General features: G+C 39.5%; 1 protein-coding gene across 1 annotated transcript; it reads left to right on the top strand.

Annotated features, from left to right (window-relative positions):
• Positions 1 to 15,158: 15,158 nt before the first annotated feature.
• Positions 15,159 to 20,197, top strand: APELA (apelin receptor early endogenous ligand). The gene is made up of 3 exons (XM_066184983.1): positions 15,159 to 15,234; positions 15,670 to 15,779; positions 18,007 to 20,197. The coding sequence occupies exons 1-2, from the start codon at positions 15,159 to 15,161 to the stop codon at positions 15,756 to 15,758; spliced, it is 165 nt and encodes a 54-aa protein (XP_066041080.1). The 3' UTR covers positions 15,759 to 15,779; positions 18,007 to 20,197.
• Positions 20,198 to 22,648: the final 2,451 nt, after the last annotated feature.

Raw genomic sequence — 22,648 nt, 5'->3', positions numbered from 1 at the left:
ATGCTTAGACTGAAAATCTAAAGTTTAAAATATCCAATCAGACACATATAGAAAAGTTCATGACACAGCCACAAATTCCTACCCTACTTGAAAAATAATTTTGGAGAAAACATTTCATATATTGGCATGGATGAATGGCAATATTACAATATTACTACTATTACTAGTATTATAATACTACTACTATTACATAGTGGTTTTCCCCCTAAAATTTAATATCTCAATTACTTAGAAGCCACTTTGCAGGAGCTGTTTAGAAGGCTGTTCAGCAGATACTGCTAAAATATACCATTGCCTACATTTTACTGTTATCTTACTACTATGTGGAGCAGTAGCAGTTCAGAGAGAGCAAGCAAAGAAGGACAAAGAAGAAGGCAGCAAAGAGTACCTTGTGAAAAATCTGTTACAGGAGAGACCTGAATTAGAGAGAGTGAGGACAGATTAGGAAGAGGCCATATCTATCCAAGACAGAATGCACTGGTCTGGAAGCCAGAGAAGTTTGAACTTACCTCTTTCCCTGAGGGCACTTCTAGCCCGGTGGCTCGAGGCAAGAGCAGCCCCAGATGACCGGCACGAAGGACCGACCCAGGCAGGCACTCGTGTGCCTTGGCTGGATGCAGCCACATTAGTTCCTACAGCTGCCTGGCCGCAAACTCATTTACTTATAGATCAGCATCTAATTAGAGCAGTTAAGAGGCACATCTCAATACCCAGTAATAAAATATTAAGTTGAAGAGGTATAAGGCTGCTAATATCAGAGATTTTGACCTTGATGGCTGCTATTGTTCTGAATAAGGTTTTATCACAGTATAAATGCCTCCTCAGCTGTCTTTGCCCCAGCTAGCATAAGCACTACACCAGACCAAGTGTGCCCCTGATGCTCACTGAATATTTTCAGGCACTGCACTTTTTATACACACAAAGCTTTACATATTTTTCACTGATCACTTCTTTCCTATTTACTTGTCTTCCAGATTCAGGATAAACTTCTGATGAACATTGGACTAGATGGACCAATACTGTCAAGAGGTAGAGTTCTTACAGAATTTGTTACACCTTCAAAAGATGAAAGCTTTTGAGTATGTGTAGTCAAGGACCAACAGCTATGACAAAAAAAAAAATCAAAGCCTAATGTAATGCAAAACACACAGAATTGCATTAAAAAATTAGTAGCTAATTGGCACTAAGATGGTACGAGAAAACATCAAATCATTGTTATTGTTATATAAAGAAGTAGTGACAATTTACAGCAGAATCTAAATTAATTAAATCAGCGCAATTCCTGCAATATAAACAAGGATCACAGCAAATGAGCGTATTCTCTAGCTGTGTATAAGCAATTAAAACCAATTGAAGCAGTACTGTAGCAAACTGATTTTTAAAAAGTGATAGAGAAAAAGGAATCAAAGGTGTCTTTTTTCCAATAAATCTTAACCTTTAATACATAATTAGAATTTGACTACTCAATTAAGTATGGAGTATTTTTTTCTCAATAGAAGACCTGTGGTTAATGTTTTTGTTTCTTTCTAACCTTTTATTTACACAGGACATCAAATATTCACTTATGTTTACTACTTTGGAGGTAGCTCACCTCCAGTAGTTTTTTGATGATTTAGTGAACAGTAGTGCATAGGTCTTTTACTATGTTTTTTAGTGTGTAGATGTTCAGAGAGAAATTTACCATATTAATGGTAAATCTCTTTTAACAAAAGATAAATGTACACACTTTGAATTGGAAACAGTTGTCTTTGATTAACTGGGATGCTCTCCTCAATATGCTATGCTGGGATCCCCCATTTTTGTCAAAGATAATTCTGGACAAAGAAAAAAAGGCAGTGAAATACTAAAATGAATGGATACCGCAGTCCTTTCAGTTTTCCACAGAAATAGAGGGGGGGAAATACACAGTCATTTGGGTAGATTTTGTCTCCACAGAGAATGTTTGTTAAATTGATCTAAATTGTTTGAGTAAAATTAAAATACTATAGCTAATTTAGGGAAGAATAGTTCCAAAATACTAGGAATCAAAGCTACCCTTTATAAAAACTTTAAAAAAATTATCAAGAAATAGAAACATTTCTATAAAGTTCTTAAATATTTTAGAAAGGATGTAATTGTCTCATATCTACTATACCCATAATCATCTATAACTATGATAACAGATATGAACACAGACAAGGCCTTCCAAAGTTTGCTCTGTTGACCATATTATGCTTTCCTGTATAAGTTACCCTACCAACCTTTTCCTCCCCATTTATCTTCTCTGAAATACCACTTTTTTTTTTTTTTTTAATACAGGACAATACAGGTGTCAGCTTGCACTGACTTTGAAAATAAAGATGTTTGCTGTACATGCAATTAGTCCATTAACTCTAAAGCTATGCTATTTTACCAAGGGGTGGCCAAGAGGTTAGAGGGAGAGCACACCACTCTCTCTCAGCTTTAACAAATCCATTGTGAAGGCGACACCCTTCATCTCATTTATGAGACACATGGTCCTACAAAGCCAAGATTTATAAGGCTGTATAAATTATGCATACATGTCAACAAGACAAAAGCAGTCTCTGTCAGCATCATGGTGTGCTTTTCATCACTTCACAAAAAAGAAAGGAACATGAAATTTTCAAAAGGTCTCCTTTAATCACCTGGAAACATCTACAGGATAAACTGAAAACAGAAGCAAACTTGTTATGCTATCTGAATATACCCACTGGGCGTATGGATAGACAGGGAGAGAACACCAAGGAGAGTGGGGGGAAATCAAGAAAAGAATTGGAGCTTTGCTCTTTGTTTGAAATCTGGTTCTTAAATGCCAAGTTAATGGGTGCACAACTGTGCCATCTTAGAGAAATAAGGTACTTTGCAATTTTCAAGTGTAAAGTAAAATATGTATTTATTGGTAAAATCACAATACCACATATTCCTTCAGGTAAAGGGACAGTCCAGTCTTAATTCAATCAATGAGTACAAGATCTATCTCACATTTAATTGACTTTCTGTTTCTGCTGGCCTTTCTGCATGAACGAGGGAGCTAAAAACAAGTAAAAATTATGAGTGTTACCTATTAAAACCCCTGACGAAATTATTATGAGGATTTAGCTTCATCCTTCAAGTCTGCAGTGCTCATGGTTGCTATTTAGTACGGGATTATATCTATGTATTGATCCTGGGAGAAATTAGTTATGAATAAAGGTTAATGGGATTTTCATTTAAATTATGTTGTTGGTCAGTAGAAATTTTCTTAAGTCTGGTTAAAAAAAGAAAAAACAAAAACAAAAAGCCCAACCAACCAAACAAAAAAAACCCCCAAACCTCAAAACATATCTGGATCTTCATGACAAGACAAAATCTCAGTTGGAATAAGATCTATGAAAAAAGAGACTCAAAGAGTACCCTACATTTAAGACTTTTTTCCCCTCACTGAAAAGACACCACCTCAAGAAAACCAACACCATCAGGAAAAAAACCCAAACCAAACTCAAAACCCAACAAAAACTGAACCACAGTCTCAAAATCATTACAGTTCAATATGTGTAACTTCAGATAAGTAGGTTTTGTATAACTAATAATACCATTGGTATATCACCGTAATAAAACTGATAGTATTAAACACAGTTCTGACATCTCTGAAGGCAAGGTCCCTTCTGAGTAATTATTATATTTTCAGTAAGTGGGATCCTCAACAAACTGAAAATCAGGCCACTATTTTAATCAGCCTCCGTGAGTCAAGACTAGTCTTTTCTGTCTTCGCACAAAAAATATCCAGTGGCGTGTACAAGTGCTAAACACAGGCTGGCTCTGCATGTTCTGTCAGAGCTAATCGCTCTGTGAGATACTAGAAGTGGAAGAAACTTTGGGGAGCCACATGTGAAGAATGGCTGGTTGATAAGACTACCTTTCAGGGGCAGTAAAAGCAAAGAAAGGATTTCCTGTTTGATAACAGAAGAGATAATGAAACTCTGAATAAACTGATAGTATGCCAGCAAAAATTCAAGAAAATACTTCTCCTTTTCTGTGTTTTTCAACAGTATTTTTTGTTGCCTCTGCAACAGAGTCAGAGTGGCATCTCATGCAAATGTCCAAATAACTCACATTTTCATTTCTCTTAGGTTTGCTCAATCTTAATTGGTCACCAGTGCAAACTGCGAAGACTGAGGTCTCTACTTACAATGAAATACTTCAGACAGTATTTTCCTATAGAGTACCTAGGTATTTTGTAGGAAAAATAAATCAAGGTGCTTCCTTTTTAATGCATTTTTTCCTATCATGTCAGTTATTGGCCAGTGCAATACAGTCAATCCATCGATCGAAATGATATCAAAACAGTGAGAGATGCTGTGAAAGGAACATAAACTTATTCCTCTGAAATACTGGGCTGAATATCTATTCAGCCTTTCAATAAAGTCTGACATCATAAGAAATATGCCTATTAGCCTAAAATCATTACTTCTACAGTTCTGCTTTCATCATGTCAGCTGCAATGATAGCTTCTAGGCAAGGCTAAAGCAAAAATATATTAAATGTGATTATGCTTAAGTGAGCTGCAATCAGATAGAAAATAACACTTTTCATAAAGGAAATCTATTGCTGCCCACATGCATCGATGAGCTGCAACCCAGCATTCAGGTAAAAGATGTTTTTCAAGTTTTTCAGCTTGTTGTACTGAAACTTTCCCAACAAATACTTATTTATTCCAAGGTACCTTGACCCAGCAAGTATTCATTCCTGAACATATTTCTAAGCATATGAACACCCTTAGTGAAGCTGATAGGTCTACTACTTATTGGGTTGTTGGTTTAAATATATGCTTCCACACCAGCACACTGTTGGATCAGAGACTATGAGCTGCAAAGAACGCTTACTAGCTACAATATTAATTGAGACACACAGGAATTGTAACCTCTCAGCACCTCTCCATATGTTATGACCTCATTTAGGGCTTCTGATCAGTTGCCAAACATTTACTTAGCTGTTAGCACACTGTAAGTTAATGTGTAACAACTGCAACAAACCCTGAAAATAATGTATTTCAAGAAGACAGCTTTAAATCTCTGAGGTTTATTTAAAATCTCTACAAAAATTCTATATAAAAAGTGTAGTGACAGTTCTATAAATATGACACTATAAGTCATTTAAGTGTAATTTAGAGTTTAATAAACCTTGAATTTTATTTGAGTTCTTCTCGGGTCTTCTTATACAAACCAAACAGGAAAAAATATATCTGCAGTATAAAGGTTGCCTTATCTTACCATTACCTGAGATTAGTACTGACACACGCTGAGAAAATAATACAGTATTTTCTTTATCTATAAAACTGTGAACAAAATTTGTTGCTGTTGAGATACAAATAAAAGATTGGGCCGGTTTAGGCTGGGGTAGATTTCATTTTCTTCACACTAGCTGGTATGGGGCCATGTTTCGGATTTGTGCTGAACACAGTGTTGATAATTCAGGGATGTTTTTGTTACTCCTGAGCAGGGCTTGCACAGATCCAAGGCCCTTTCTGCCCCTCACCCCACCCACCAGCGAGGAGTCTGGGGGTGCTCAAGGAGTTGGGACACTTGGAGTAATGGTATTTGTATTCCCAAGTAACTATTACGTGTGATGGAACTCAGCTTTCCTGGGAATGACTGAACACCTGCCTGTGCATGGGAAGTGGTGAATGAATTCCTTGTTTTGCTTTGCTTGCATGCCCAGCATTTGCTGTACCTATTAAGCTGTCTTTATCTCAACCTATGAACTCTCTCACTTTTGCTCTTTTGATCCTCTCCCTCATCCCACTATGGGAGTGTGAGGGAGCTGTGGGGTGTGGCTTAGTGGCCATCTGGGATTATATCATGATAAAGGTCCAAGTAAAAACACATTAGCCCTTTGAAAAACAGGACAAGGAACAACAAATGTGTTGGTGCCTTCCAAACGTTACTGCAGTCAATTTCTCTTTGAATTCTGAAACAGTTTTCATGTGTCTAGCACTGTAGTGTAAGTATTTAGAACCAGAAGCCCCTGTTGTTGGTATAGAGAAATGTGAAGTATCATACAAGGGTAGATCATGGTCTATTTATTTTGCTACATGCCGTGATGGACGGCAGATGAAGGCTGCTGGCCTTCCGGTGATTGCACTTGTACCTCTATATTAGAGAGGTATCTATATATGGAGACGCTAGTAATTTTTTTGTTTCTCTAAGTACATGTCATTTAATTTTGGGGTTTCAGGCTGAAATTAGTACTGGTTGAATGAAGGCCTTAAATCAGCTGAGGGAGGCTACCCCTGTCACCATGGCAGCACGGCCCTAAGAACGGTTGTAAACTCATCAGAGGACGTGAGCAAACACTCAGGAGCATGGTTATTTCACTGTTACACTGCTATGGTTACCTGAACTAGCACACTGAAACCTGCTGCGGGTAAACCCCTGCAGTGATAACAGTCTTGTGAAGAAGCTCATTCTATAAATCCAGTCTTCTCTGGGATTTCCATTTGAAATGCCATCTGCAAGTTATCCAAGCTACAGCCCACACAACATTTTCTGTCTGCCAGAACAAGCTGTGGACCGTGTAGTCTGTTCTCAGCTTCTCCCAACCTTCAGGCCACAATACCCTTTCTACACCTTGTGCAAACTGTACAACCACCATACAACAGATGGAAAACCAAAGGGCCTCTCAGGAAAGACAGCAGAAGCAAGACACTGCTGACACAAAACCAATTCAGTCAGCTGGCATTCTCAATCTTCATCTTTCCCAACAGTGAAGACAACTAGGAAAAGGCTGCATGAGATGCCTGGGCAGTGGTGGCACGCATTTGTGGCCACTTTTGCTAAAGCAGCCCCATGCAGCTCTGACAGCCAGGACACTGCACAGCTACCACATGCTGCTGTGCTGGGAAGGACTATGGACTGGCCCAAGGAAGCTTTCTATTTTATTTTGTGAAAATTAAAAACTGTGATTTACTACCTATCAGCTTCACAATATATACTTGAACCATGACATTCATGCTGTGATTTTTCCATCCTGCATGTATCATGCTAGAAAACCATTAAGACAATTTTTTCAACTACAAAGGTACAAATCACTTTGGCTCCAGGTATATCCTGTAATCCCAGTGCTAGTAATCTACTACTTAGTGGCTCATTAAAAACAAAAAGAAAAAAGTAAAAAACCCAACTAACCAAAAAAAAAAAAAAAGCCAAACAAAAAACCACAACCCAAACAAAAAGAAAAAGCTACCACAAAACAAACAAACAAAACAATGACAAAAACAGCAACAAACCCCCCAAACAAACAAAACCTCCATTAAAAAAAAAAAGGTTTCAATTATTACCTAATAGAAGAACTGTTCAAAATTAATGAAATTTTGCAGACCTGATGCATTAGTATCTCCACCTCTGCATGTAGGATAACATTATCTTTGTATTTTGAACAGATTCAAATGTTGCAATGAGAAATAAGTTGAATAGGGACAGAACAACGTATTATGTTAAATAGCACATTTCAAAAGGAAAGTTCATCACGGTCTCTGGTAACAGACATATATTACTGTTTTGTAGAAATTTGCAAGCTGAAAATATTTACTAGCCTTGAAAGCAAATAAAAACACTGCCAATTTCAACTGAGGGTTTCTAAGGCAGTGATGCAACACCTCTCATGAGCTGCACTTCCTGACAACAGCGAAGTTATGCACATAACCTAATGTAACCTCTCTTCCACGAAGCATGTATTTTGTCTGAGGGTTGATGGTTTAGGCTGCTGTTTTGTTTCCTGGATTCAACTATTTTTGAGGGAGTAAGGTATCCATTTCAAAACTTTGATGAATCTGGAGTCTCAAGATCTTGTTCGAGGGTTTAACACAATAATTCTTGTGGCGAACATTGAGATCAACAAAATCCACACTTGAGCTTTGGGCTTGTTATTCATGTTAGACATGATTATTATTTAAAATATATATTGCAGAAGCAAGACCAACGTTTTGCTGCTTCAGCTTCTACAGGACATTTCTTTGCCGTATCCTGTACCTACTGTCAGGCTTTGCACATATTTCCAATATGTCATCCCTGCTAATTTAGTCTTTGGTCTTTCCATTGATGAAGAACTTTTCTACCAAAAAAAACCAACCAAACAAAAAAACTAACAACCAAACATAAACGAAACAGAAACAAAACAAAACAAGCCACACCAAAATCAACAACAAAAACCCCACAACCAGGACCTTATTTGGTATAGCCGTAAGTGTTGTACAGCCAGTAACCCCCTCAGTGCAGCCTCAGCACTGGGAGAAATCTGGTAAGATCATTAGTGTATGAGATCCACAGCAAGCATTGATCACAGCAGCCACACAGTAACTGCAGCAGTTAAGGCACTGAGAGCCTCTCCAAGGCAATCTCTTCAGTTTGGCAGACTTTGTTGCCATAGCACATTACAAAATCATGCAGCATTTGTAATTAAAAAAAAAAAAAAAAAGTGTTGGCATAGAAAGATCTCACAAGTCTACAATGCAAAGCTTATACCTTGAAAAATCTGTTATTAGTTAGAAGCATGCAACATCTAGAAGCATGCAACAGCCAGCAAAAAGGCCAGTTATCATGTAGGTGCTGTTATCCTAACTAAGAGTAAACACCACAAAACTTTTCAAATAAACAAAACTATATATAATGCAACCAGAAAACATTAGCCTTTCCCACACAAACAACATAGGAATTCAATGAGAAATCCACCATTTCCCTAAATATAAGCTTGACTTTCTTGCCTCCAATTTTTTTTCTTGTGTTCATAAATTTTTATTTGAATGTAAGCTTGCAATTCGTTCTTTTCAGATTGTCTGATGGTCAGAAAAGCAGAGAAATCATAGATCCCTTCTCTTCTTTTGCACCTCTCTTCAGCTGTGTTGGCCACAGCAAGGCTGACCTTCCTGATCACAGCAGATAAAGAAGAAATTCAGATAGGAAATATTGAAAAGTCAGTATCACAGCCCAGACATTGATGAAGAGCAAGGCAGCTCTGCAATCTTTTTGCCAAGAGGCAAAGTTGAGAGGACCTGTACTAAACAGGTCCAAACCCTTGTAAGAAAACCCTCACACAAAGCACACATTTCACCTGGTTGCAAGATGGTGACCAGGCTTGCAGAGGGTTAACATTAATGGTGACAACTATTTGGAACACTAAAACATTACATCACACCAGACTCCCTGATGGGAACTTGTGCTCACTCTTGCTACAGAGCTGCTTCATGAGATACCATATCCCTAATGGTAACATGCAAGCAACACAGAAAAAAAGATCTGCTGAAGCTGCAACCCAAATTTACTACCTGAAGTCAAAAGTATAAATATGCAAAAAAGCTGGAGGTTAATTTGAAATACTCTTTCAAGTAGTCACTCAACCAATCCTCCTAGAAATTTACCGAGCCTGTCCTAACACCTCCTGCATTAAAATTTACCGTGGCTAGTGGCTGCCCAAATCCAAAACAGAAGATCATTTATGTAGAAAATTATCTCCAGGAAGTTAACTCTTTCTGTCTGAAAAGCTTACAGAAATTTGTACAACTGAATGGATAGCTTTAGGTAAGACCAATAATTTTCCAACTGCATGGGAAGCTCTAAAATCTGGAATTTAGGACAAAATTATGTCTGTATTTCTTTCCTGAAATTTCCCTAGTAAATATAAACAGTAACTTCAACTTTAAATACTGCAGTCAGCACCTCTTTTTCTTAAACGTGTGTTAAAGCTGCACCAGAAAGGTACAAATATGTTTGCCTTATTTAGGTGATAGCTTATGAGAGTTTTCTTCATAACATGAAAAACACACTTTTAAAAATACTTTCCCTGCTGAAACCTAGGGCATGAAGGGTCTTGATATGTAAGAGGGTTACATATTTGAAAGTTAACCAGCAAATAAAAATTTATTATAGAACCCCGTGCTTTGCAAAAAATATGGGTTTTTTCTTGACCATCATTTATTCGAGACAATATAAGTGACTCTTTAAATTAAAAAAGCTCAGAAATTATGACCAGTGCCAGAGAAGAATCTGACCCCAAATGGGTTGCCTGAAATGGAACACGCGGTCGCACTGGTGGGGATCACAGGCACTGCTGCTCCAGATTTGACCTCTTTGTTTTCCTATTAGGAAGAAATATGTGTATGTATTTCCTAGATGAATCTTATAATCAAATTTAATTCTAAGGGATGGAAGGAAACAGAAGAATAAGTGCACCTTGGAGCCCATGTAAATGTAATTTCCTTAAGTAAGAAATAAAATTCATCAATACAGTTCCATAGGTAACTGATGAAATTGTCTTTTGTCTAGGAGGGACTTCATAATTTATGATTATTCAGGAGCAGGGCTGGTATTTCATTGTATTTTAAAAAATCAACCATATAGACTATAGGGTCACAGAAGTAAGACAAAGTCTACCAGAGCATGTTTTACCTTCCTATTATTATTCTAATAATTGTAATTATGACTTGTAATGCAGTAAGAACCTGGAAATTATGTCAGGAACACAGAATACTTTTTTCCCAGATTAGAATTCAAGAAAATGCAGTTTCTAGGTTGTGTATCTCTGCAACATGCATAGAAAACATTTTTTAAAAGTTATATAAGGTTTAGCCTGGTCTGAACCATCCCCATTTCCTTTCCTTGAGCACATCTGTCTCCAGTGTCAGATTACGTGCACATTCCTTCTGCTTGCTGACTACCATTTTCTTCCGGAGCACTGTCTTCCCCCAGGCAGGAAAGGCAGCTGAACACTAATAGGCAGGGAAGTGGAATTTTTTTTTCCTCCAGAAAAGATATAAAATGGCAAACAAGAGGAATAGAGTTTTGTTTCTGGGTAGGTCTTCATTTCCAAGCACAGAAAAAAGTCAGGAAAGAGTGCATCATTTTCTCCTGAAATCATAATTTTCAAACTAATGACATTTGCCTGGAAAAAGTAGTCTTCAAGATTATAGTCAATGAAGAAGGCAAACATTGTATTTGGCATCTGGTGCTGTACCCTGGGCTGAAGAAAAAACATCCTTTATATTCATGGCAGGCACATAGACCCTATAAAACCATGAGATAATAATCCCAGTGAAATTTGTGGTGAAAAAAAAATCACAGACACCTAAACAGCATTTCAAAATTTACCCCTTGGAGCATTTCTTGGCCAAGGAGTTACTCACATGACCTTTTTGCATTTTTTAAAATTCTGTTTGTTGCACAGCCCAATTATGATCTTGCAAATCAATAGAAAGGAACAAGGAAAAGCTGAGAACTTTCCCTAATGATATTTGCAATTTGTCTCAAAGATGAGCTTCACAAAGTTCTTTTGACCAGTAAACATGTTTATCCCAGATCTAGTCTGGTTAGTGAAATAATTCCTCTGGATCAGCAGGATGGGTTAATTTGGGGAAAACAAAGTTAGGAAATCTGACTAGAAACTCTGGTATTCTATCTTAGCTGACACTTTCAAGTCAAAATAAACAAGAATTTTCACTTACTATTAGTTACTATCACTGCTGAGCATTCAGCATGGTTTCTTCTGAAACAGTAGAGATCCACAATGATCTGTGTATTTTCACAGGCTTCTCAGAGGGGAAGAGCTATTCTCCAAGGGGTATCTGAGATACCAGGACTGAAGCTAGTATTGCCATATATAACAATTAATTCCTGTACTTTAGAAGTTTCACTTAACATTTTTATACTGATAGCATTTGAAAGCTGTTTTCAAATATTAATGATAAACACTATAGTTTATATGCAGGCCTTCAAACCAAAGCTAGCATTCAATTTCTGACTAGCAGAGCAATGGGGAATGTTAGTTAATCCCTTACTCCATACTAGGAGGTGCCCAATTATATTTCCCTCCTGTTGTAACCATCCAACTCTGCTTATTCTATTTCTTAATACTCTGCATTTTACTGCTTCCTCACATTATTTCATCTTTTGTTCTTCCAGTGACTTGCTCTTTCATTTATCAAGATAATTTTATTCTTCTATATGTTACAAAATTATTTGATATTCCCTCAGCCCCTTTTCCTTTAATTCTTCCAATTCTATTATTAGAAATGGCACCAAGTTTACAAAATTTTTTTCTCCAAATAAGACTGTAGCAGTCACTCTACTAAAAATGTCACCCAGAAAAATTCATAACCAGTGAAGTGATACAGTACTTAATGAAATATGTTAAACAAAAGATAATGTCATGTGTTCTTACAGTTAGCATTTGATATTCAGAAAAGGCAGTTCATATTCAACCCTTCAAAAATCATTTCCGCAATATGCTAACTATTTTTTTCACTTCCTGGATATAAATTGATAATCTGACTATTTGATCCTATCAAGGAGCAAATAGGGAAGGGAATGTCTGTTGGAGAAGTAACAATGATATAGGTAATAAATGTTGAAATCATCATTCCTTTCTTATGTTCTTTCAGATTATAAGAGAAGGAAGCTTTTGATTCAAAGAACCAATTCTTCTAGCTCATAAAGCATTATCTACAGACTTCCAGCTTTCCTTTGCACTTTACATTCCCTTTCCTCCTAAGCCAGCACAAAACCTACCAGCAAACACTGTGAAAAAGGCAGAACTACTACATCACTACATGCAATCAAGTTGTTATTTGCCTAATTTCAAGCAACACTTTGCCACGAGAAAGTAAGTACCTGAAGGAAAGCTGCTTGCGAAAGAACTACAAACCCTAGAGTGGGGCTGTATTACATTTTAGAAATTTCTTCAGTGGGGAAGAAGAGAATTATTACTGTATGTTACATGAAAAATACAATACCTCTGTCATGCTCATGTTATAGTGACTTGGATTTTATTAGTCAAATAAACATTTGTAAACTTTGGCACAGAGTTAACAATGGTATTAACAGCTTACAGTATACAAAAGTAGAAAAAAACCCCAATAAATATTGGACTTAATTATTACATCTTACTCAAGTCCCTTAAATGTAATGTCACCTTAGAATGTCTGTAAACCTCACCACATTCAGGTGCAGAAAAGGCCTAGGTAGCCCGAAGGGCTGGTGATAGTCCATGCATTCTTTCTGCCTTTTAGCTTTTTGCAGAGTCCCTATCACTTTGAAGTCTGTACTACTTTCCACCTTAAGGTTATGAGCCTGAACCTCACCTGCTGAATGAAAGTGATGGCCACTTGCAGGGCTGTATGAATGAGGAGGTGCCCAGTGTGTTCTCATTCATGGTGAGCAAGAGAACACATCCCTAAGTATGTCCCAGTGGAGCCACAATGACATTTAGGATATTTAGGATGTAACCCTGGCTATTAAAAACTCATTGAGTGATCTGGCCACAGCACTCCTCTCCTAAACCACCACATCTGTATTTGAATTTATAACCCCCTCAAGAAAATTCTGTCACTGCCACCACAGGACCCTGATTTCAGCTGAGCTAGTAGCAATAATATTAAAAAACAAACAAACAAACAAAAAACAACAACAACAAAAAAACCACCTTTAAAGGCCAGAAATCATGAAGAGAAAACTCAATGACCACCAAGCTGTAAAGAACATTGGGACAGGTCTCCTGGTTATGACAGACAAATCTGATCAACCAGCAGAGGATTTCCTTTGTTACTGTTTTGTCTGAGACACCTTCCTCAGCAGTCTTGGTATCATTTTAAAACAACATTTAGTAACTATTTCCTGCATGTATTCAAGCTGCAATTTGTCCTTTAATTGATACGGGCATACTCTACCTAGACAAATGAAGTAACCAAGTAATGATGTATAACTCTACAAGGAGGGACTGGTGTGCACTATTGAGTTAAATAGGCTTTTAAACAAAATGGGAAAGTTCACAATAAGGGATAACAATACTGGGGCAACTGAATTGAAACAAAAAAAAAAAAAAAAAAAAAAAAAAAAAAAAAAAAAAGAAACCCCAACAAACCAACTATATATTTATATATTTCACTCTTTTAGGAAATAGGCAAATAACAACTTTATCCAACTTTCAATAATAGTTACCTAGTAATAATAGTAGCACTTAACTTACATAGAAATGTACTCATTCCCGCATGTTTTAGAACAGTTTTGTTTTGTTTTGTTTTGTTTTGTTTTTTCCCAAATAGGAACAAATTTTGATGGTTTTTCCCAAATAACTAGGCACTATTCCATCACAAGAAATCAGCCGGTTGGAGAAAAGAAAAGGCCCAGTCGAAGTTCAACTGATGCCAGTAATTCACTGGATTTCAAAGCCATCACTGCTGCTCCCACATTCCACAGATTTCGCCTTTTTTACTCTTCAGCTTTGGGTATCTGCACCAGCTGTTTTTAGCGTGGTTTACTAAAGCGAGCTTTCATCATAATCAAGTATAAAAATATTGCAATGTACAGGTGGGTTATGCAAATGCACGTCCCATCCAAAACTGCTGCCCTCAAACTGGCCAGGCTGGAGCAGATATAGCTATTTTACCCTACACAGTAAAAAAGCTCACAAATTAATTCCTGAATATTCTGATCCTCTAAAAATCGTTGACGGTACAAAAGACACCCATTAGCCTTAACTACTGCCAGTTTCACTTTGAATAGCCACAACTTCGCAGCTAGTTTAGAGAGAAAGCATTTGAGCTGGGACAAGGGCCATGCTTGGGGGGCTTCCCTGCCCCCGCTTTCGGGGGGAGAACAAAGGTCGGGGGGGCACTTCCTGCCCCTGCCATTGGTGTCTGCATGTGGGACCAATATGGGCAATGCAGAGTTTAAACAGTTGCAAATGGGGGAGGGAACTTCGGGACTTGTTTTACATATGTTTTTTTCCTGGCCGGGTTGAATTTAAAGTGGAGCGGCCGCATTGTTCGAGAGGCTCCTTGCCCCTACGCATTGACAGGAGCTGCTGTTTACACGGGCTTTTCATTCCTGCGCTGTTTGCTTATGGAAAATAAGGGGGAGTGACAGAAAAAGAGAGAGAGGGAAAGGGAGAAGGGAAGAGAAGACGGCCCGGCCCGCAGCACGGCCCAGGAGCCTTGGCGCTGCCCGATCCTTATCCCGCTGGTGGCGGCGGCTGTCCCTGGCTCCCGGCTCGTCCCTGGCATGTGAGCGGGCAGCGGCTGCGGGCGCTGCCGGCCCCTCACGGCCCCGCGGGCGGCTGTGCGCGCATTTCCTCGCCGGCACACACACACACACACACACGCACCCCCGGAGCGCGCCTCCGCCTTGACTGCAGACATGAGACTCCAGCTGCTCCTTTGGATCGTGGTTGTGCTCCTGGCGAGCCTCCTCCCAGCCCACGGACAGCGGCCAGGTAGGCGATGCCTCAGCGTGATGCTTGTGCCGGGGCGGGAGCCGGGGGTTCGTGCCTGTCGTGGGCACCTCCGGCGTGCTCGTCTAACCGCGTCCAACGCGCGGGACGAGTCTGGACCTGGCGCATCCATCTGTGCGCTTCATCCCTACTTCTAAAGGCAGCGGGAGGGGATGCTTCGCCTATCCCAGGAGTTTGGCAACTTCGGGGAGGCGGGGGGGGACGGGGGTGGGGAACGGTAAGGACGACGGGGATAGGGATGAACAGGGACCCAAGGTGGACAACTCTTGCAGACTTGCTACCGGGAAGCAGCGGGGGCACGGGAGGGCACGGGCACCGGTAGCTCCGGGAGCGCCGGGGCCGGCCCGTCCCGGGGAGAGGCACTACCGAAGCCCTCCCTCACGCCCCGCTTCCCTCCCTCCCTCCCTCTCTCCGCAGCCAACCTGGCCCTCCGCAGGAAGCTCCACCGGCACGGCTGCTCCCACCGGCGCTGCATGCCGCTGCACTCCAGGGTGCCCTTCCCCTGAGCCCCGGCGGAGCGTGGCCAGGTAAATCCTCACGTGTGGGCCGGGCCCGCAGTGAGCACCTTTGGGAATTCACACCTGCCTTTGGAGCAGTGCGCGGGGCATGGTTGCCCCCTGGCCCCCCTGGTTTGGTGCGGACACGGGGCTTTGGAGTTGCGCACGGCGGGGCGGTCGCTGTCCCGGGGCTGGGGCGCGGGTCCCGCCGGCCGCTGCCGCCTTCTCCCCCTTCCAGGCCACCCCCATACCAAATACCTTCGTGAGGCAGTGAGAAACAACTGAGCCCGCTAATCGGGCCGAACGCTGCCCTCCGAGGCTGTTGGCAAAGACTCGGGGCAAAGAGTGTCATTAGTGCAGACGCTGGACAAAGCGGCACTTGCAGAGGATGCTCCGGGGCTTCTAGCGCTGACATTTCCCCCGTGCTGGATGCAGGGCGAAGTCACCTCACCCTGCCCGTCAGCAACATGAAGGTAGCAGCACTCACCCACTTCAAAGGGGGCTGTAATTCTTAATCATTGTCAGCAAAAGACTTTCAGCTCCGTGGATGAAAAGCTATACAAGTGCAAAACATCAATGCTTTATAGCTGATGGGGACAGATACATTCAAATACTAAGTGGCTGCAGAAGCACACAGGTAGCATATGCTAATACGGTAGGCATCAAAAGGAAACCAGGCGCTCTTTGCAATTTAAGAATGAATAAAACATGCAGTCAGTAGTTTTGCATCTTTGAAACTCGTTATATATTAAAATTATGTTGCAGCCCCAGGCATGACAGCATCCTAAATAAATGGTGGCAGAACCTGCACTCTGTGGAGCCAAGATGTTTCGATTTACTGAGTGGTTAAGAGTGAAAAGGAGACTAAAGTAAAACTTTTAACAACCCTATACCATGAATTTTGTCAATGCATAAAACAAGAACCTACACCACTCCCAAAACAGCCGTGCAAAAGGGTACCATTCCACTCTATAGTGCTGGCCTGTGAACACGTGGAATGTTCATATGGGATGGTAAATTGGCAAGTTTGTGAGGTTGAAAAAAAAGATTGCCATATCTTAAAGTGAATCTCAAATGGGCTGCATACTGAGAGGCAGAATTGAGATGCAAGTAGAAAGAAGGACATGCCAGAAGGATGCTTTACTACTGAATGCCATGTCTCCTCACTGCTACATTTAAACAAGAGACAGATTAAATGATATTCCATCATCAGTTTAAGCATAAACCTAAAAAGATAAGCAATTGGATCGATTCAGTCAGCATGCTCAATGGACAGAGGGACAGAGGAATTTAGGCCCAGTGGCTTTGTGAATCAATTCTGAATGATTTGCTTCAATTCCTAAGAAGGGTATGTTTAACCCCCTTCCATTAAGCATCCATGTCTGGAAATTGTGTAGAAAGCATCTACATTTTCTGTAATATGCTCTGAAGCCTCATATAATGAAAGCATTTTGCTTGAGACTGCAGTAGCTGCATTATACATGTGCACTTATACTGGAATTCCTTTCCCCACAGAATATCAAGATAAAGGGTGTTTTAAGTGTTATCTCCTTTTCTTTGGGGAGCTGATTTCTTGTAAGAAAAGTCAATGACCAAACAAAACAGTGTACTTACTAATTCTCAATACATTTTGTAGACATTTAGTTAAAAATCCTTCTGCTATATAAAACTATTTAGAACTCAGTAAACCTCTACTAGGGCGTAAGGGGAGACAAGCACCTGAACTAACTCTCTTAACTTCACTCATTGTGGGTGCTATCCTTTATCTTAAGTAGGATTTACCACCTACATTTACATTCCCTTCTAGTTTTAGTCCAAATTCAGCAAATATTTACATGCCTGGGTTACTTGACTCACATGAGTAATCTTATTGATCTCAGTGGAGTTGTACATATGGATAAAGCCATTTGCAGATGCAAACAGGATGCACCCTTAAGCCTGCATTTCAACTAGTGGTTGGAAACTTAAAATGAGCATAGCAGCCTCCTGCAGCACTTGAAATGAGAAGATTGAATTTGATTTTTCATCAGTTCCATACAAAAAACACAGGACAAAAACCACAGAAAATTTTATATTAGCAGCCTTCTTGCTTTTGTCTTGTTTTTTCCAACTTTGTAGCTGAAATCTCCAAATTAAGAAATATCATTCCAAATTTCATCCCTGTGTTTCATAAATAATGTATTCTGTTTTGTATGAGACTTATTTAGACTACTAAATCTCTCATTAATATTTGTCCTTTTCTTCTTTTTTCTCCCAGCAACTTCATACTGGCATTTACAGTGTTTTAAAGGAGCAACAGTTCTGATAAGAGAAGTTTGTCAAAATCCCAGATCAACAACAGCTGACCTGAGAGCCACCACAGTCCCATCTTCAGCAGTCCTGTCTGTCACATTCTACTGGACTTGGGCTAAATGCCCGTTTCACACCCTAAGAAGTGTGGGGGGGGGAAGGGTGGTGATGGGGGACTTGCATGAACTTACCTGGTTGAATCATCCCCTGCAAATTATTTGGCTCTCACAGTGAGTAGTGAAAGTTAAAGACCGAGTCAAACATCAGGTACCTGAGTTAGATTTCCAGGGGCAATAAGAAGGAGGGATCTGTCCAAGGGCACTCTTGATGGTATATAATGTTCAGACTGAGTGAAATTGAAAGTGCTGTTGGCTTCTTAGTTCAGGCTGTGTATAGGGCAATGTCTAGGATGAAATAGTATCATGGAATTGTAAAAGTCCATTTTTTGTTTATACTTTTATATATTAATAATATATACATATGTGTTTTAACATCTAACATTACATCTTTATGGAATTATCTTAATAACATAGAATGCATTACTGTAATAGTACCAAAGACAGCACCACGCTAGTGGTCCTACTGGCTTCATGAATACTAAGCATAGTAAGAGTTTACAATATAAGAAAGCAAAGAGAGTGTTATCCCTCATTCTATAGATAGAGAATTGAAGCACACAGAGATAAGAGATTAGCCAAGGGTCATGCAAAGCTGATAACTCAGATCTCTCTAGCCAGGCCTTAAGGTCAAGCCCATCCTCCTGTCTAAATGAGCTGTTACTGCAAAGCCTATCATTTGTTTTCTTAAACAGGGCTGCCAAACCAGACAGTTAAAACACGCTTGAAAATTCAGTACTACAGAGCTATTTGCTTAATAGTAGTTTTCCTAAAATACCCACTACAGTATTATAAATAGAGCATAAAAATAGACCATTGAAAAGAAACCTTTGTTTGGTCAGCCCATGTTGCGTAGCACTCTATTCCTGTAATTTAAATGAATGGGATATTTGAACATGGCACTACAATGAATGAGGACTTCAAACAGAAAACAGGCTGTTCTTTTCAGCACTGGAGGTCAAGAATACATTGAGCTTTTAGTCTGAGTTTTGTTCTTTAAAATGCATGCTTCACATCTGCCTTTTATATCAGCAGAAATTACCTACCTGCATATGAAGGAAAATGTGGTAAGCCTTTCATTAGCATAATTAAAACGACTTGAAAATAAAGCATACCCACATTTTTAAGTCATTGCACTAGACTTGTAATGTCAACATTTTTTACAAAATATATAAAGAAGACAATCAAAGATCAGAAGTGTCGTGGTTTAAATCTGGTATTACAATTTTTTTTTTTCTTACAACATATAGTTTCTAATTAATGAAAGAACAGCAATCAAAAAAACTGGAGAGCTGAAACTTTCTAATCAATGTGCATATGTAATCCCTTATCTCTAAGAACTTGAAACCTTACTTGAATTAATACTGGCAGAGTTTACCAGGAGTTACATATTTCTCTGCTTGGAAAAAATTGAAGTGTAACATCAGACCTGGTTCTGGAGTTGTGCAAAACCATCATAAAAAGATGGTCAAACTTATCTAAACCAACAAGCAGTCCTGCAGGTAAACCTTTGGAGTCTTGAAAGAAAAAGCAGTTTCCCAAAGAGGCATTCTACCACTTATATATATATAATTTTTTTTCCCAATTATTTATCTAATTTGGCTTTGATATGTATCCTTGGCTATCTCTGTTTAGAACTACGGCTAAAGACTGTGGGAAAGCAAGAAAGGTGAAGAGTAGCTATTTAACAGTTATGTCTTAGGAATGACTATATGGATCTATTGTGGCTCTGAATCTTTTGTATTACCACAATTATTCAATTAACTTTGATAGAATCATAAAAAATACATAATGTACCTATCAGAAAGCTACAAATGCATGTTCCTTCACAGAAGTAAAAATAAAACAGCACCCTAGGAATCCTGCTGTCAGTCTACAAAATTATTCTAAATATCTGTTCTTTGAAGGTATTCTGATACCATAAAATCTGCTTTGAAAAAGGCATTGATTGTGAACTTTGATAGATATGTTTATCAACTAGCTGGTTGATTGTATATTTTGTAAAAAGATATATGCATTTCAAATAATACCTTATTTGAAATAAATTTTGTACACTGCTCAAAGTCTGTATTCTTCAGCTGTTAAAGGCAATGTATGTAAAGAAAATTGAGAACTTGCTTATTATCCCTGTAGATTCATATAGAATCAGTGTTTGAAAAAATTTAACTCAATTTCTGACACAACTAAGTGATAGTTAATCATAGCAATATTTTCCTGACATTTTCTGTCTTTCTAAAAGTGCAAAATTCTGATTCAAGTCGGATTTGCATTTGACTTTGTTGAAACTGTTTCCATTTGACATGCACAGGGCTCGTGGTAAGAACAGCTTTGCATGATAACAATGTGATCACATCTATAATTGTGAAGCATTTGGACACAGTGCTGCAACAGCCAAACTGACTGAGCTCTCCCCGTGCATGTACCAGTGTATGCTAAAAGGCAGCTTGCACAAGTACAAATTGCTGTCTACTCAAAGTCAGAATTGATGTTTGCATGGATGAAATCTAAAAAGACTTGATCCCAAGATAGATTAAGACCTCAAATTCTGGAAGGCAAAACGTGGGTTTCTAAAACATTGAATTAACTCCTTGTCTTGTACATAGTTGTAATACGGGAAAAATGAAGACTTAATTTCAAAATATGTTTCATGAAGTCCTGTAAGAGCAGGTCAGCAGGAAATGGAGGTAAATTCAAGGCTTTGGTGAGAAACAGCAGTTTAGCATGTTCCCAAAGGATAATAAACAATTCACCTCTTCCCTTTCCAGTATGGAAAAAAGGAAATTATAGGAGAATAAAGACTGGAAATATTTCCCTAACGCCACATACATATGCTATAAATATCTCAGTGTCTACACAAAGCCGAATTTTACTAAAGGTCACAAAAGATTTAAATTAACATCAATCAAACATTAGTACAGCAAATAAGTTTCAAATATTTGACTATCAGAGTACCATTAGCCTACTGATCTCTCATTACTTGCTCTTCTACTGGCTTTTCTTTTTCTTGCTAGTGATCAGCTCCAAAATATTTGTGCAAAGCAGGAAACACTCTAAAAGCACAAACAGGGCAACATGGCTTTTAGAAAGAAAGCCTAAAAGCCTGACTCATTCCAAGGCTTAATTTTCCATGTCTTGAATTACCTGTTCAGACTGTTCTCTGCCCAAGTCTCTGGTCCTTGCTGCAACCTTGTTTTTTAGATTAAGAATGACTTCCAGTAGAGCAAGCCTGCTTAAGTCCATGTTAGTTACTTACATATTAGTGTAAAACCTTAAAGCAGGAAAATTCTGTTAAAATCTTTTACAATCAGTGATTTCCCTCATGGAGTGAAATACTGAAGTGTTTATATAGACTACCCACTATGAGAAATTCAGAAAGACAAAACAGAAATACCAACTGAGAGTTTTCTCTTATGTAAGATGTACATTCACAAGAGATCATCACATCTTTTCTTTCATGTGTACAGAATATTTAGCACATGTGAGTATTTTTCAGGTAACCCAATATATTCCACAGGTGGTACAAAATAATTCTTTTCTCAGACCTAAAAAACCCATATATATTGGTTTTCTACAGAAATTAAAAGCTACTGGGGTAGCACTGAATAATAAAAAAGAGGATAAAATAACAATACATTACTTTAACTTGTACTTTAAGGTACAGTAGTAACATATATTAGGAAACATTCCTCCACTTTCGTTATCTTCTTGCTGCCCCAGCTACAATCCAGCAGATCTTACCAAGACCAGCAAATACTGATTCATTTCAGCACCTGTAGTTACTTAAAAGAGTATCACTTCAGCTGCTCAGAATAACAAGTTTGTGGGTTTGCCACACCTCACCAGATCAGGGTTATGTTGGTGGTTAGCAAAAGGACTGCTTTGCGGCAGAGCACGTGCAAACCCTGTGCTCACAAAGCAGGACCTTTCCCCCCCCTGAAACTTGAACCCAATGCTCCAGTGCTTACTGCGGGCACAGCACACCATGGATTTTACTTCAGACAGTCCAGTCCAGCCCACAAGTAGGTGCTGACACTGCAGGGACAGACACCCAGGCTACAATATGGGATGGAGGGCACTGGCCACCCCAGCACCCAACCCTGCAGCCAGCAGAAAGGTGTCCAATACGCAGGATACAGCAGAACCAGAACCATTAGAACTCATTGTTCAATTTAGCACCGTGGTCTGTCAGACACAGCAAGGTTAAAGCTGAGCCTCCTTTCCCTTGCACAGCAGCAGCCATTCACCCCTTTCACGGGGCCTTTCAAGCAGCGAATATCACACAGCCCCCTGAGCAGCTCCGGAGTCACCTCCTGCAGAGCACTGAGCTCAGCCACGGGCAGGCTGGTGGCCAGGAGCAGTCAGGAACCTGGGCCCACAGAACCCAGCAACACCACAGCATGCACTGGGGCAGGCAGCACAGGGGAACCTGGGGGCCGGGGAGTGTTTCTGCCTCCAAACAACGCTGGCCTTGGCCCATCTTCTGCAGACAAGGGC

Source organism: Chamaea fasciata, unplaced genomic scaffold, assembly GCF_029207755.1.
Source record: "Chamaea fasciata isolate MVZ Bird 193981 ecotype frontalis unplaced genomic scaffold, bChaFas1.0.hap1 SCAF_6, whole genome shotgun sequence".
Lineage (NCBI taxonomy): Eukaryota > Metazoa > Chordata > Aves > Passeriformes > Sylviidae > Chamaea > Chamaea fasciata.
This window is presented reverse-complemented; position numbering and strand designations above follow the sequence as displayed.

Coding starts and splice junctions, on each gene's coding strand:
- APELA (XM_066184983.1), top strand. CDS start 15,159: ATGAGACTCCAGCTGCTCCTTTGGATCGTGGTTGTGCTCCTGGCGAGC. Junction 15,235..15,669: donor AGCCCACGGACAGCGGCCAG/GTAGGCGATGCC, acceptor CTCTCTCCGCAG/CCAACCTGGCCCTCCGCAGG.